The sequence below is a fragment of the Erpetoichthys calabaricus genome, chromosome 3, assembly GCF_900747795.2.
Source record: "Erpetoichthys calabaricus chromosome 3, fErpCal1.3, whole genome shotgun sequence".
Lineage (NCBI taxonomy): Eukaryota > Metazoa > Chordata > Cladistia > Polypteriformes > Polypteridae > Erpetoichthys > Erpetoichthys calabaricus.
Window position 1 is genome coordinate 237,316,235 of NC_041396.2, and position 17,159 is coordinate 237,333,393.

Here is a 17,159-nt window from a genome sequence, read left to right on the forward strand (position 1 = left end):
TGGGACTTTATCTCTGAGAATGTCTCATCCCACAATTTCCTTTTATAATAGAAAGATATATATATATATATATATACTGTATATTTACTAGGGCTGTCAAAGTTAATGTGTTAATAACGTGTTAACGCATTCTAACTTTAACGCTGTTAAAAAAATTAGTGCAGTTAACGCAGGTTCTTTTTGACCCTACGAAATTCCAATAGTTCAAGCTCAGCCAGCAAACTGAATGCATGCCACTCTAGCCTTCAAGTTATTTCTTGTAGAAGTCACTCTATATTCTCAATTGTTGAGTGATGGAAAAAGGTCCATTAAATGGGAAGTTCAGTTTCAAAACTTTGCCTGATGGCTCACTCGATAAAGATAAGTGTAGTTACTGTAGTTATTGTGTGTAGTTACTGTCAAGTTGAATTTAGTTATCACCGGAGTACAAGCAGCCTACAATATCACATACAAGCCAAGCATCCATTTTACACTAATAGCATTAGCCCGGGTAATATGCGACAGACCACGCTCGACAGTATTTGGCAGAAACCAATGGACGCGTCAACCTCCAGCAAATTAACTGTAGCAATTGCTAAATGGACAGCCACAGCATGCAGGCCGATTTACATAGTGGAGGACGAAGGTCTGCATGACATAATTCGGATCGCGTCCAGCAATGCAACTTATGAATTACCCTCGAGAGCCACGGTCATAACTAGTATACACGAGCCATATTATTCAGAGATGGCAAAACTAGCTAAGGAGTTGGAGTTCACGGAGATGTCGCCCTTACTGGTGACTACTGGACATCACTTGGAAATCATAGCTACTTTGGGGTTACAACCTGTTATGTCGATGTACAGTGGAAACTGCATTCACATGCTTTGACAGTCATGAAAACATCAGAGAGATGGAAAAAATAGAAAGGGTGGTGCCATTTACGCAAAACATAATTTTAACGCAAGTTTTCTTCAGTTGAAGGATGAGCAACATCTCAGTGAGGAAGCCTGGATTAATCTGGAAATCATGAAGGACAGAGACATTATTTAAGAAGTGTTATAGATCCCCTATGCATACAGAAATTTCACTGTGTATGTATTTAATAATATTAAAAATGTAAGTTTAAAGGGGGTGTCACACACGTGCGCATGGGAGGCAGCTAAAGGGCTTGAGTGAAGGCAGTTCTGAGGCATGCCGGGATGTGGCAGAGTGCACTGACTCTTTTTTTTCCCTTACCTGTAGACCAGTTCCGGGAGACTTCACCTGGCTCTCTTGACGTCACTTCCGGGACCGAGCCAATGGAAGAAGACCTTACAGGCTCCGGCCCCTGTGATGTTACCTCCGGGCTTGAACCAATGGCTGAAGAACATGAGCCAGATCCTTATGACCTCACTTCCTGTCTTCCCCTTTAAAAGTCTACACCTTTTCCCTATTTGTCAGTCTTGTTCTGGACTCAGTTGTATGCACATCAGTGCTCTTTATCTGATAAAGATTATACGGGTGGCTGCCCCAAACCTTTATCTGTGTATGTCTCATTTTTGTGACAGGGGATATTATAGTCATGGGGGACTAACTACTCAAATATTAACTGGGCTAAAGTTGGAAAGAGTGAAGTACAAATGCAGGAGTTTATAGACCTAATGAGTGACTGTTGTTAAACACAGTTGTGTTCAAGCACCAACATCGGGGGAGGCCTGCGTAGCTTTAGTAAGTTTTAATAATCTGGACAGATGGTTTAGAGGTTATTGAAGTGTTAGGGTCAAATGTTCATAATATAATACAATCAGTGTTTTTGGCAGAGCAAAATAATTTGGAACAGCAATGTTAGAGAGATATCAATAATTAAGAGACACGGCTCACATTTCAAGGTGCACCTCCCAGCATGCACGAGAGCGCATATTATGGGATGTTCAAAAGAGAAAGAGATGCATGTATACAGTAATCCCTCCTCCATCGCGGGGGTTGCGTTCCAGAGCCACCCGCAAAATAAGAAAACCCGCGAAGTAGAAACCATATGTTTATATGGTTATTTTTATATTGTCATGCTTGGGTCACAGATTTGCGCAGAAACACAGGAGGTTGTAGAGAGACAGGAACGTTATTCAAACACTGCAAACAAACATTTGTCTCTTTTTCAAAAGTTTAAACTGTGCTCCATGACAAGACAGAGATGACAGTTCCGTCTCACAATTAAAAGAATGCAAACATATCTTCCTCTTCAAAGGAGTCAGGAGCAGAGACTGTCATAAAGGCAGAGGAAAATCAATATGGCTGTTTGGCTTTTAAGTATGCGAAGCACCGCGGCACAAAGCTGTTGAAGGCGGCAGCTCACACCCCCTCCGTCAAGAGCACAGAAAGAGAGAGAGAGACAGAGAAAAACAAGCAAGCAAAAATCAATACATGCCCTTCGAGCTTTTAAGTATGTGAAGCATGGTGCAGCATGTCGTTTCAGGAAGCAGCTGCACAAAAGATAGCAACGTGAAGATAATCTTTCAGCATTTTTAGACTAGCGTCCGTATCGTCTAGGTGTGCGAACAGCCCCCCCTGCTCAATCCCCCTACGTCAGGATCAGAGAAAGTCAGCGCAAGAGAAAGAGAAATGTAAGCTGGGTAGCTTCTCAGCCATCTGCCAATAGCGTCCCTTGTATGAAATCAACTGGGCAAACCAACTGAGGAAGCATGTACCAGAAATTAAAAGACCCATTGTCCGCAGAAACCCGCGAAGCAGCGAAAAATCCGCGATATATATTTAAATATGCTTACATATAAAATCCGCGATGGAGTGAAGCCGCGAAAGGCGAAGCGCGATATAGCGAGGGATTACTGTACTACAGTAGTCATTTCCGTGTAGAGAAACATTTGTTTGTGATAACTAAGAGTCAGTAGTGTCCTGAATTACTAAGAAGTGTGTGTTAATGACCAGAGGTGGGTTCTATTGTGTTTTATTTGTATTGTATGTTTTTATACTTTATGATGCAAGTTGTTTAAGTGTACTGTTTAGCGTTTATATGTAGGGAATGTGCCTTAGTGTTATTTACATGCAGCAATATTATTTAATAATAGTTTATGGCATATTATCAATGTATTTTACTATAAACTTTTTAATACTATTTACTGATACTTTATTGATTTGGATTTCATACTGCCGATAAGCTAGTGCCTAATTTGAGTAATACTGCCATCTAGTGGACTTTGGTAATTTACCAATAAGTTTTATGTATTCTTTTTTATTGTAGACCACACATACACATACTGTATATGCCTATTTAAATACAGGTGTATATCTTCAAATAAATAAGTCAATTTCATGCTGAGCTGCTGTGTGGAATTCTTTGCATCATTTACCAATGTCCTGACCGACACTCCGGAGTGAACACTATAAGTCCTTAACACACTATATATACAGTAGTCCTTTGCTACAAATTTTGGTCGTTCGAGACAGATAGTGTGTTTACAATGGAAGAAGGATATCAGAGTATCAGTCCTACAGTGACTATCCTCGACGCTTGACCCATCCACCAGTCTATCTTAAAGAATTTGAAGTTCATTATCCTGGTCAAGTTCCTTTCACATCTGTGGCCCATACAGCACGCCCATCATCTGATCAGGAAAGGTATCAACAGCATGCCAATAAATGCTACATCCCAATGAAGTCAACAAGTAACTTTACAGTCTCATCTCCTACCAATGAGTACAGTTCCTATGGAGGAGAGAATAGATTGCAAGCTACAGTGGATCGGTGGGCTATACAAGATGTGAAAACACCTTTACTTCAAACAGAAGATGCTGATTTTTTACCACTGAGATACAAATTAGTTATTCATGACCTTCAACTTGAGAATCAACAGTTAAGACAGCCCACGCAGTCCATGAGAGAGGAGATCAGACGCTTATAGAAGATGCAGGTAGGCATTCAAGAGCAGTTAAAAATAAATCAACTGCCCTCAACCCACAGGCAACTGATCCAAGATCAAGTTCCCCCAGTGCCTGTACCCAGAATTCGCATTAGATCAGCAGAGAAGATTGACTTTAACTTTGATCGAAATACTCCACCAGTACCCGCTTCGCGGCATAGACAAGTGGCAGATAAACAGGAATGTGCTCTCTTGACGGCAGTGAACCTGGTGGAGGCCGAAACTTCATTCACCATAAAGCATCGGGAGAGCTGGAAGCTCTTATGGTTCCAGAACCCCCAGCCATTCAATACATATATGAAGAATATTTTCCTATGTATGGATCTATAGACCATTTCTCTCCACAACCAAGTTATCTGTTGCATACACCTACTAGACACTATCAAGATCTCCAGAACTCAGAGCCACTAGAACTGACTAAAACCTAGTCAGTACCTGACGAACACCACTGTTCTTATCCTCCCATGTTGCACTCTGCTCAAACGGGGCGGCAGAACAGTGTTATTAAGCAAGAAATGACATATAGAGGTCCAAAACCAACCATTCCACATTTCAGCCATAGGGACCCCAGCGAGTTTGCCTGTCCCAGATTAGCTCTGATGAACTTACTGCTAGAAGATGCCACTGAGCTCTTTAAATATCAGGTGGTGTTGATCATCTGAAGACAGAAGAGGCACGTCTAATAGTTGACTCATTTCTGAACTCGATTACTCCCTATGCAGACACCATGGCAGCATTAACAGAAAGATTCAGACAACCTCATCAACTAGCTTTGAGCAAAATAGCTGCAGCTATGGACTCGCCTGATATTCAACCTGGTGATGCAGCAGGATTTGAAAGGTTTGCCCTTCAGGTACAAGCCTTAGTGGGCCTACTCCCACTACTTTAGGTCCAGAAGGTGATATCGAATTAAGTTGTGGCTCACATGTTACTCGCTTACTAACCAAGTTACCTTCGGAGTTGTGATCATCCTTTAGAAGACAAATGTGCTACCAACCGGGCACTATTTATACCCTTTTGGATCTGGCAAAATGGCTTAAGTTCGAATCTTGGTACAAAACTATGAGGGTAAGAGCAGAGGCAAGGGACACAAGGATCGGCCAATGCACAGAGCAGACAACAGAAGAGATATAGAAGCTAAAACCCGACAGACCACTATCTTTCATGGCACAGAGCAATCTTCTGTGTCACCTACTTCGACACCATCAGCATCAGTGTCACAGTCTACAAGTAAGAAGCCTGAGAAGAGCAAAATTTTCTGCCCATACTATGATAGCACTGAGCATTACCTGGGTCAATGCTCTCAATTTCATCAGCTTAATAAGGAGCAGATAATCAACTGGATTAAAACTAAGAACAGGTGCTGGAGGTGTGGACGAGCCCATCAAGCTGCTCAGTGCACAGTGAAGAAACCATGTCATCTCTGTAACTGGAAGCATCTTCAAATCCAGCATGAAGTAAATGACAGATCACCAAAGGAAGAAATTTGTTTAATGAGTTCTGCCTTTCAAACTCTGTACCAAGATAAACCTGAAGGCTCCAGCCGTGTCCTCCTTAAAATAATCAAAGTTCGTCTGCAACACCAAGATAAAGTTTTAGACACATATCCTATTCTTGATGATGGATCAGAGAGAACAATCCTGTTACCTGCTGCTACCCGGAATCTAAGTCTGGAAGGAGAACCAGAGGATCTAATACTAAGGATCATTAGACAAGATGTGAAGACACTACATGGTGCTTCAGTATTCTTCAGAATAGTTTCAGTGTCGCAACCTTACAAGAATTATCCTATCACAAGAGCCTTTACAGCTGAACAACTGAGCATTGCAGAACACTCATACCCAATAGCAGACCTTCAGCAATGATACAACCACTTAAAGGGTCTTCCACTACAGTCTGTTCATAAAGCATGCCTTCTCTTGTTGATTGGAGCTGGTCATCCACACTTGATCACTCCTATTGCATCTGTGTGCCTTGGACCACCAGGGGGTCCTGCAGCAGTTAAGATCAGATTGAGGTGGACATTACAAAATCCAGCACAACTACTTAAGGAGAACCTGCAACCACAGCAATGCCTTCATATTACCCTCACCCCTTCAATGTCTGAACTTTTCAGAAATGTTGAAAGACCCTGGCAAGCAGACATCATCCCTCACAGAAATGACAGACTCCTAACAAGGTCTAAACAAGACCAAGAGGCCATAGATCTACTGCATGCGAAAACAATAAAGGTAATGGTAGATGGTGTAAACCGCTATGACATACCACTGCTACACAAGAAAGACATGCCTTGTCTACAAGTATACCAAGAAACTGTTATGCCATTTGCGCAACATCGAAAGATGTCTGTCAAAGGACTCTACAAAGGCAGCTGCATACAATGAAGAAATTAAAAAACGGGAGGGGGCTGGATATGTTAAGTTATCAGCAGAAACAATCACCTCCTCTGAAGAATCTTGGTTAATTCTTCACCATATGGTTCAGCATAATGGGAAGAACCGGGTTGCATTCAATTGCTCCTTTAAATATTGTGGACATAGCCTGAATGAATACCTGCTCCCTGGGCCAGCCCTCAGTCCGTCCCTATTAGGAGTGCTCTTACGTTTAAGGAACATTCTGTAGCAGTAGGAAGCAACATTAAAGGAATGTTTTACCAAATCCGCCTTTTACCTGAAGATAAACCTCTTCTCCGTTTGGCGTATGGCGTAATTTGGAAAGTAGCATTTCCCCCCTTATCTATGAATGGCAAGTACTACCCTTTGGCACCACCTGTAGCCCTTGTTGTGCATTTTTTGCTCTTCAATGACATGTAATGGACAACACTGAATCAGGGGATGAGACCCAATCCTTAGTTGAAAGAAACTTCTATGTAGACAACTATTTGCAGAGTCTACCATCAACCCAGAGGGCAAAGCAACTGATAAACAAACTAAGAGATCTTTTGTCAAATGGTGGATTTGACCTTCGTCAATGGGCTAGCAATTTTCCCAAGATACTAGAACATGTGCCACAAGAAGCTTGTTCAATCAGTACAGAACTCTGGTTGTTCCACAGAATCCACTTTAGGATTGAAGTGGCATTGTTCCTCAGACATGGTCAGGTACAAGTCTCATCCAGTGCAGAAGACAACTGTTACTATAAGCCACATATACAAAGTACTCGCCAGTCAGTATGATCCTTTGGGGTATATTCTTCCATTCACCACACATGCCAAAGTCTTGGTCCAGAAATTGTGGGATAAACAAAGAGACTGGGATGACCCTATGTTGCCTGAAGATCTATTAAGAGCCTGGAATGATTGGGAGGGAGAACTTCACACTCTGGATAACATTAGTATCCCAAGATGTTATACACCTGTTAATATGGACTTATTTCCTATTACCAGACAGATTCACATATTCTGTGATGCCTCTGAACAAGCTTATGGGTCAGTTTCTTACCTAAGAAACGAAGATAAAGATGGTAATATTCATCTTACCTTCATTACGGCCAGATCTAGAGTTGCACTAAATCGTCTACAAACCATACCAAGACTAGAGCTATGTGCCGCATTAAATGGAGCACAGGTAGCTAAACTCTTAGAAAATGAGCTTACTTTAACAATAAACCAAGTGGTGCTGTGGTCTGATTCCACAACTGTGTTATCCTGGCTACAGTCTGAATCCTGGCGCTTTAAAGTATTTGTGGGAACCAGAATAGCTGAAATTCAAGAATAAACAGATCACCATTCTTGGAGGTATGTGGACTCCAACAGGAATTCAGCAGATGATATCACATGGGGTTGAACACTAGCTGAATTGTCTGTACCACACAGATGGAATCAATGCCCATTATTCCTTTATAGACCTGAGTCAGAATGGCCAGTAATGCTGAATATCATTATTCCAGAAATTGTAGCAGAGCAATGGAAGTGTGTCTTCTGTGGTAGTACGGTGACATCTCCTCTTATTCCTAACCCTAGGGAATACCATACATGGAGAGAACTAGTAGAAGCTGTAGTTCAAAGAAGAAGAGATCAAACCAGTCCTACTGCTGAAGACTATCGAATGTCAGAATTTCGTATCTTTCAAAATTCACAGTTAGACAGTGTTCCTGAGGAATACATGTTGCTGAAGACTGGAAAGCCTGTTCCTGCTACCAGCCGACTTCTTACTTTAGCACCAGAGTTTGACACATCGTGTTGGCTTACCCGAGTTGGAGGTCGAATGTGCCGTATTGAAGGGATTGTGCTATCATCAATTCCTCCTATTGTTTTAGACCCTCACCATCCAGTAACTAAATTAATTATTCAAGAATATGATGCCAAACTTCATCATCCAGGTCCCGAGAGAGTGTTTGCCGAATTAAGGAGAAATTTCTGGATCCTAAAAGGCAAAGCCCCTTATCCCTAAAATGGCAGACCTACCCATAGCAAGATTGAGGCTTCACAAACCTGTCTTTTTCAGAACTGGCATGGACTGCTTTGGACCGTTTCTGATTAAGATAGGTAGGCGTTGTGAGAAGAGATGGGGCATTATCTTCAAGTGTCTCACTACCCGATGTGTCCATTTGGATGTTCACACTAGTATTGACACAGATTCCTTCCTAATGAAACTCAGAAGGTTCATAGCTCAAAGGGGCACAGCCTACGAGCTACTGTCTGACCAAGGCACAAATTTCCATGGTGGAGAGAGGGAGTTAAGAGAAACATTTTCCACCCTTAGTTCAGAGCTTCAGAAACTGCTTGTAAAGCAAAAAATCATTTTCTACTTCAAACCACCAGAAGCACCACATTTTGGTTGCACATGGGAGAGCGAAATTATGTCTGTGAAGCAGGCCCTTTACACCACAATAGGTTCACAGTCAGTGTCTGAAGAAGCACTTAAAACAGTTCTCATCGAAATAGAGGGAATCCTGAACAGTATGCCTCTGGGGTATGTGTCATCAAACGTTGCTGACTTGGACCCAGTTACACCTAATTTCCTGCTGATGGGGCGGCCTGATAGTTCTCTACCACAGGTTGTCTATCCTGTAAATGAGCTGATGGGGCAGCGGAGATGGAGACAGAGTCAAATGCTTACTGAACAATTCTGGTCAAGTTTTGTCAAATACTATTTACCCAGTTTACAGGCCAGACAAACGTTGCATAAGGAGCCTGAAAACATCCTAGAAGGAATGGTAGTCATGCTCATTGATCAGCTTCCTCGAGCACTTTGGTTAATAGGCTGAATTGTTAGAACCTTCCGTAGCCCAGATACTAATGTAAGAGCTATAGAGGTGAAGGTGAAGGATAGACTCTATACTGGGCCTGTTGCTCATCTTATTCCCCTTCCGGACATTCAACTTCAGGACTCTGATACTAATAAACCATAAGTTTAATATTTTTTTCTGTTTGAAATGAATAGCAAATATTGGAGGCAGCAATGTTAAAGAGATATCAATAATTAAGAGACACGGCTCACATTTCATGGTTCACCTCCCAGCATGCACGAGAGCGCATATTATGGGATGTTCAAAAGAGAAAGAGATGCACATGTACTACAGTAGTCATTTTCGCGTAGAGAAACATTTGTGATAACTAAGAGTCAGTAGTGTCCTGAATTACTAAGAAGTGTGTGTTAATGACCAGAGGTGGGTTCATTTGCGTTTTACTTGTATTGTATGTTTTTATATTTTAAGGTGCAAGTTGCTTAAGTGTACTGTTTAGCGTTTATATGTTGGGAATGTGCCTTAGTGTTATTTACATGCAGCATTATTATTTAATAATAGTGTATGGTATTAAATCCATGTACTTTACTGTAAGTTTGTTAGTACTATTTACTAGGACTGTCAAGCAATCAAAAAGTTTAAACGCGATTAATCGCATGACTTTATGTAATTAATTGTGATTAATCTGAAATGTATTTTTTTTAATGTTGAAATTTTGCCACAAAGATTTATAAGCACAATCAGACCATAGAAGAATGGACACAACATAATGGCATATAAATTTACTTCACATGTTCAGGTAACTGGCACAAGAGACACTAAAAACAAAACCTCAACTCTGAAGAGGCTTTATTCACTCATACTCTAGGGCTGTGCAATGCTGAACATAGAAAACAAACAATTGGACTTAAATTGCAAAACAGATAACATATATTTAAGACATGTAGTCTCATACTGCAGTCTCCATGTATTTCTCAATAATGCTTAATAAATCTCACTTAAAAGCAATACAAAAACTCCAGAAACTGGATTTTATAAACAGAATACAATTCAAAATTGTTAATCTAGTTAGCCAAGTTAATTTCTCACCAGAAACAGCAGGTTGGACTTATTATGAATAATACACTATTTCTATTTTATTAAACCAAGACAGTTGCTTAAACATAAAAGTTTGGTCACATTTCCAGAGGACAAGGCAGCTGGCTTTTTGTGCACAGTATGCCCAGAGAGTGAAAACAACATCTCGCAAGGCACTGATGTGGCAGGTGTTGCCAAGTACTTGCGAGCTAGCTCTTTGTATACCAGAGCATGTGTGGACCACCACTTTAGGGGGCAATCATCTATGCTGATGACAGGCTCTGCTTTATAGCGCTTAAGACATTTTTGAATACAGTCCTCCTCCTCATCAGATTCCAACTCTGATGCCACTAAGAGAGATGCGTCCTTCTGTGAGGGTTCTGATGTTGCAGCTTGCACTGGTTGATGTATGTCTTCTTTGAGGATGCCAGCAATCAATGACCACACCTCAGCTCTGTTTGTTTTTATAATCGAATTTACAATTTAAAAACTTTCTTTGTGGATGTAATGTAATGTAATATCACAACTTTCACATAACAGAATAGGCAACGAGTAGAGGATGGCAAGCCCAGTCCAACTTAAACTCTGCGCTACTACTGTTGCGTCATGTGAGGAGGCGGCCCCTGCCACTAAAGGTCTCATTATCTGACACAAAAAACGTACCAGTTTAACGCACAGTGGCTAAAAGATTTCCCAGTCTTTTTTAATGATCAATTCAATGTTTTGCAGGTACTGATAAGCATCGGGAGAAATGTTGGCAGGCACAATGCCGTACATTACCGGAAACCTGATTTTAAAACGGAATAACGTATAAGCATAGCTTTTCAGAAAACAAAGTACATAAAAAAACCCACATGGCACGTCGTCATCTGTGACCACTGCTAATGACACACAAAACAATAAAAGTTAATGAGGAGGTTCTTAAAATCAAAGTGAACACTGCGTACTGTATCGCAAAAGACGAACATCCCTTCACAAAATTTGGCCCACTCATATGTACTACATAAGAAATGGCATAAACATCAATCCGACATATGAGAACCATATGTTAAAGTACTGGCCAAATAGCCCACAGTATGAAAAAAGAACTTGCTGCTAAAGTAAGAGACTCCACACTCCCACTATGTATATTTAATGATCGATGGAGACGCACATATTTCAGTAACAGCATACGAGATTGCTAGAAGATAAAAAAAAAAAAGTTGTATTACTTGCAGGGCTCGAGCAATGCCTCCAGCTTCTGAAGTTTCTCCAGCTCAGCATTTGTTGGCATGACCACGTTAGTTTTAGGTAGGGCTAGTGCATCTCTTAGTGGTTGTTCGTTTCTTCTCACACGCTTCACCATCTCCAGAGTGGAGTTCCATCTAGTCGGCACTTCATGTACGAGTGTCTCAGTCTTCAGTCCATGCGCGACTTGCTGTTTCTTAAGTTCTGCAGTATTTGATGGACTGTGCTTGAAGTGCTCCACCACCTTTCGGCATTTGGTAAGTGCGCCCTCAAATGCACTATTCTGCAAAGACACAGTGAAAGAATGTTGAATGCTGTGCGCGATGCATGGCAAGTGTTCGAAAGGCAGCTGTCTTGCCGCTGAAATTAAATTTCGTGCACTATCTGTACTGAGTGTGCTTACTTTATTCTCAACGTTCCACTGCTTTGCTACATCCATAAAATGTTCGGCGCATATTTCGGCATGATGTCTCTCTGATGTTTTCATGACCGTCAAAGCATCTGAATGCAGTTTCCACTGTTCGTCGATATAATGGGTTGTAACCCCGAATTAGCTATGATTTCCAAATGATATCCAGTAGTCACCAGTAAGGGCGACCGTCCCCGTGAACTCCAATTGCCCTCTCTGAATCATACAGCTCGTGTTATCTGTTTAGCAGTTGCTACAGTTAATTTGCTGGAGGTTGACGCGTCCATTGGTTTCTGGCAAACACTGTCAAGCGTGGTCTGTCGCATATTTCCTGGGCTAATGCTATTACTGTAGTGTAAAATGGATGCTTGGCTTGTATATGATATTGTGGGCTGCTTGTACTCCGGTGATAATTCGGCTTGACAGTAACGACACACAACCTTAACTTTATCGAGTGAGCCGTCAGGCAAAGTTTTGAAACTAAACTTCAAATTTAATAGACATTTTTCCATCGCTCAACAATTGGGAATATGGAGTGACTTCTACGAGAAATAACTTGAAGGCTAGAGTGGCATGCATTCAGTTTGCAGGCTCAGTTTGAACTACGGGAATTTCGTAAGGTCGAAAAGAACCTGCGTTAACAGCACTAATTTTTTTAACGGCGTTAAAGTTAGAATGCGTTTACGCGTTAACTTTGGCAGCCCTAATTTATTCATATCATGTATCTATACTTACTGATCAGTATTTACTGATACTTTATTGATTTGGATTCCATACTGCCGATAAGCTAGTGCCTAATTTGAGTAATACTGCTATCTAGTGGACTTTGGTAATTTACCAATACGTTTTATGTATTCGTTTTTATTTTAGACCACACATACTCATATACTGTATACCTATTCAAATACAGGTGTATATCTTCAAATAAATAAGTCAATTTCATTCTGAGCTGCTGTGTGGAATTCTTTGCATCATTTACCAATGTCCTGACCGACCCTCCTGAGTGAACACTATAAGTCCTGAACACACTACAGATACAGTAGTCCTCTGCTACAGGCAAATTTTAAACACGTGTCAAAGTCTTACAAGGGTAAACTGGTATAATAACTCGTATAATGTTATTTTAATATAACCCAGCTCTACCTGGTGCACCTAATGGTGCATTCTGTTACTGTGGCTACTTAAAATCAAAAGGACTAAATCAACTCTTCTTTTTTTGGCTGCTGAAACCATTTTCCACACGTTGATTATACATTGCATACATATTAGAAACTTTTTTCAAAACCTAAACAACCCAGTCCTTCCTAGAATGAAACGGTCCTTTATCTAGTGGTTCTTTGAGGCCACATAACCCAGTAAAATTAGAACAATTATTTTTAAAGTATAGATTGACAATTCTTCCTATATAATTTATCAAGTTATCTTCTTTGCTGTACACTGTATGGTGTTATTGTAATGTATCCCAGTCTTTAGTTGTATACTCTACCAGCTCTACGTGATGGTGCATTCTGCTACTCTGGCTACTTAAAATCAAAAGGACTAAATCAACTCTTCTTTTTTTGGCTGCTGAAACCATTTTCCACATGTTGATTATATGTTGGATTTATAGTACTAGGGTGTTGTACCGTGTTAGCCATTATGAATGTAGAGGAAAGCCAAGCAAAATGACACCTTTTATTGGCTAACTAAAAAGATTACAATATGCAAGCTTTCGAGGCAACTCAGGCCCATTCTTCAGGCAAAATGTAATCACATCTAATTACATCTTGCCTGAAGAAGGGGCCTGAATTGCCTCGAAAGCTTGCATATTGTAATCTTTTTAGTTAGCCAATAAAAGGTGTCATCTTGTTGGATTTATGAAATACAACATATTTGTTAGCCTCAGTGCAGTGTAAGCTGGGACCTTTTAATGCACTGTGCTCATATAGATATCTATTATTATACATATTCAATCAAATTCTTACAGCAATGACTGCACTATGTGGCTTCTATTTGTTTTGATTGTTACTCTTTTCATAGCTACAGTATATCCTGCCTAGCACCAAAAAGAGACATGTAAATGTATGCAATTGACTATGAATTTCAAATCAGGTACGTTCATTAATTAACTTTCCATGAGCTTCATATTCATAACGTTTGGCATTTGCTGGCAAAAATACAGTGGAAAGTCAAAGTATATTATGTGTAATAATTATCCAATTCTGATTTTCTGTCAAATGAAAGGTCAAAAAGAAAAGAAAAATCTGTTATATAGGCTGTGGATGCCATATGGTCACTTAAAAAAAGAAACATCTCAAAGTATGCAATTGACTATGAATTTCAAATCAGGTTCTAAAATTAATTTGATTCAAATCTAATTGCGCCAGTAAACAAATAAATGATGGAGATCGTCATTAATCTAAGGTTTAATAAAAACTATAATGAAGTAAATACATAAGAAAAAATAAATGAGCAATGTAGAAAAGGACTACGAATTTCAAATTCGTAAAACAATTAAAAGAGCAGACCTATACCAGCAGTGGCAGTCTCATGACAGTTTGCATAGTTAGCGTCTCTCAAGTGAGGTTAAAGAACCCATCCCAATTGTTTCCAAGTCGATAACCCCAGCCCCCCACCTCCACCACCCCGCACACCACACCCCCTTCACCAAAACCAAGCGGGTTTTGGTAGTGCCTGTTATGGATATAAAGGATCTTTCGTCGCAGTGTCTTCCACATTTATTACACCTTCCAACTCACGTGTAAAACAACCGCGTATCTGAGCGCCGACCTCTAATCAACTGCAATGCAAGACGGGCTAATCGATCACGAGGAGTATTTCTGTTATTATCCAGGCAATGTCTCCTGCACAAAAGAAGTTCGAACACCTTCTATTTCAGTGCTGCTTTACATTGTGGCGGGCGTTTTGGTAGTAGTAACATTTTGTGGAAATTTAGTAGTGATTATTTCTATATCTCATTTCAATCAACTTCACACACCAACAAATCTCCTAGTACTGTCATTGGCCGTAGCAGATTTTTTTGTTGGCGTTTTTATTATGCCCTTCATTGTCATTAAGTCCATAGAAACATGCTGGTACTTTGGTGAAGTATTTTGCTTTATATATTCATTCTTCCTTGCTCTTTTAACTACAGTTTCGATGATTAATTTGGCTGTGATTGCCATTGACCGATACATCGCTATTTGCCATCCATTAACATATTCGAATAACATAACGGTTCATATCGGCGCTACGGCTGTTGCAGCGATCTGGATTTCAAGCGTCACATATAGTGGTACAATGATGCTTTCTGGTGGAAATACTGAAGGAGTTATTGGAGTAGATCCTTGTCCAGGTGACTGTGCTTTTGTGTTCAATTCTACATGGGCTACGATAGATCTTATATATTCTTTTCTTCTACCTTTCTTTATAATGACAACTCTTTATGCGAAGATTTTTCTAATTGCAAAACGGCATGCAAAAACAATTTCTACTCAGCAAATGAACACTTTAGGAAAGAAGAATATTTCTAAAAAATCGGAAAGAAAGGCAGCAAAAACGCTAGGTATAGTGGTCACTGTTTTTATTCTGTGTTGGCTACCATTCTACGTGTGTTGTCTCCTAAATCAGTTTATGAATTTAGAGGTACCTTCTGCAGTATCCTGGGCATGCTTATGGATAACATATGTTAACTCTGGAATTAATCCAATCATATATGCTCTGTTTTACCCCTGGTTTAGAAAATCATTTAAACTTTTAATAATGTGTAAAATATGCAGTCCGGGATCATCACTGATCAGTTTAATGAGTGAGCATTAAGTGTCGATTCCCTTATTGTTCTGCATTGAAATAATTTTTAATTTTCTCATTTATATAGTCATTGCTTTTTTTTCGTTGAATGTTTTTACATTAACGCTTCTTTGTAGTTGCCTGTTTTATAAAATAAAACTACGTAATCTATACGTATTTCGTAATATTTAGTAAATGTATACGATTTACACAGTACAAGAGTTTGCTTACCTAAGTACAACCTCAAATTATTTTAAATGAAAGATAAAAATGAAAAATATTTCATAAGTTCATGTCTTTTGTGGTGAGAATCGACATTATTCATATGTTCATTTTCTTACAGAAATGTTTACTGAGTATTTAAACGGCATGTACACATACCTTTGAATCTTAATGTGCTCATCCTCTTAAAAACTAAAAAAATATTTATTTAATCAGCATTATTATTTCTGTTTTTTGCATATTTTTATATCTTATTATCATATTATTTTTAATAGCTATTTTCCTTATTGTAACTTTGCATTAAATTAAATTTTAGGTTGTTTTCGAAATCAGATTATTATTGCTAGTTTTTATTATTATTCAATTATATTTTTATTTGCTTAAATTTTAAGATATTTTTGTTGCAAGTTTGTAGTTCACTCTACTTAAAAAATACCCTTCTTAAAACCTTGTAGTTTAGTTCATCTCCCTTAAACTATTTTGTCGGAAACACACAAAAGAAAAAATTAATTCCGTTTGACATTATTTGTCTTGTCTTGTGCTACACATTCTCTTTTAACGTACTTTTCAGTAAAAATCTTTACTATAACTTTTTGTATTTAAAAATTAACAATAACTTGTGTTAGAATGTACAGTTTTATCAATCAATAAATAGGAGGGGACCTTTTGGAAATCTTGGAAGGTTGCAAACGAATGAAATACTTCTCTTACTGTAAACTGTGGCTTTTTTGTGAATTGAATTCGCACACATGGATATTTATTTATTTATTTATTCATTCAATGAGCGGTGTTTTACCTTTCATTTTTATTAGCATCTTGATTGTTTCTTCTAATCTACATTCCATTCCATTCCAGATTTACTGCATGTTCAAGATTTATGACATGTATTGTTTTTCTCATTTAATGAGTGGAGTTTAAGTAAACGTCATTTTTTGTGAGCACTGCCAGTTATATGGTTGTTGATTAATATTTTCTGTTTATACTAGGATAAAAAATGAAACAAGCAATGTAATATTTAGTCTTTCTGTGTAGTGATCCGTCTTTGTTTGACACATGTTTTTAAAATGTTACAGCAGACTTATGTTATTTTAAAAGGGTGACAGGGCAGATCCAAGCCACTATAGGCCAGTAAGCTTAACATGCATCACAGGCAAATTAATGGAAGGAATTATTAAGGATAAGATTGAACAACACCTGGCAAGGACAGGAGTTATTCTGAACAGTCAGCATGGGTTCAGAAGAGGGAGGTCGTGTTTTACTAACATGCTGGAATTCTATGAGGAGGCAACAAAAAGGATAAGATCAAAGTGGAGCATATGATATTATTTATCTGGACTTTCAGAAAGCATTTGATAAGGTGCCACATGAGAGGTT

General features: G+C 39.2%; 1 protein-coding gene across 1 annotated transcript in view; it reads left to right on the plus strand.

The window, feature by feature from the left end:
* The window catches only part of LOC127526945 (trace amine-associated receptor 13c-like), a 28,750-nt gene extending 13,043 nt beyond the window's left edge, over positions 1–15,707 (plus strand). Inside the window, exon 2 of the mRNA XM_051924186.1 lies at positions 15,130–15,707. Within this exon, the coding sequence (XP_051780146.1) occupies positions 15,130–15,593 (464 nt within the window). The 3' untranslated portion in view covers positions 15,594–15,707. The remainder of the gene's footprint in view (positions 1–15,129) is intronic.
* Positions 15,708–17,159: the final 1,452 nt, after the last annotated feature.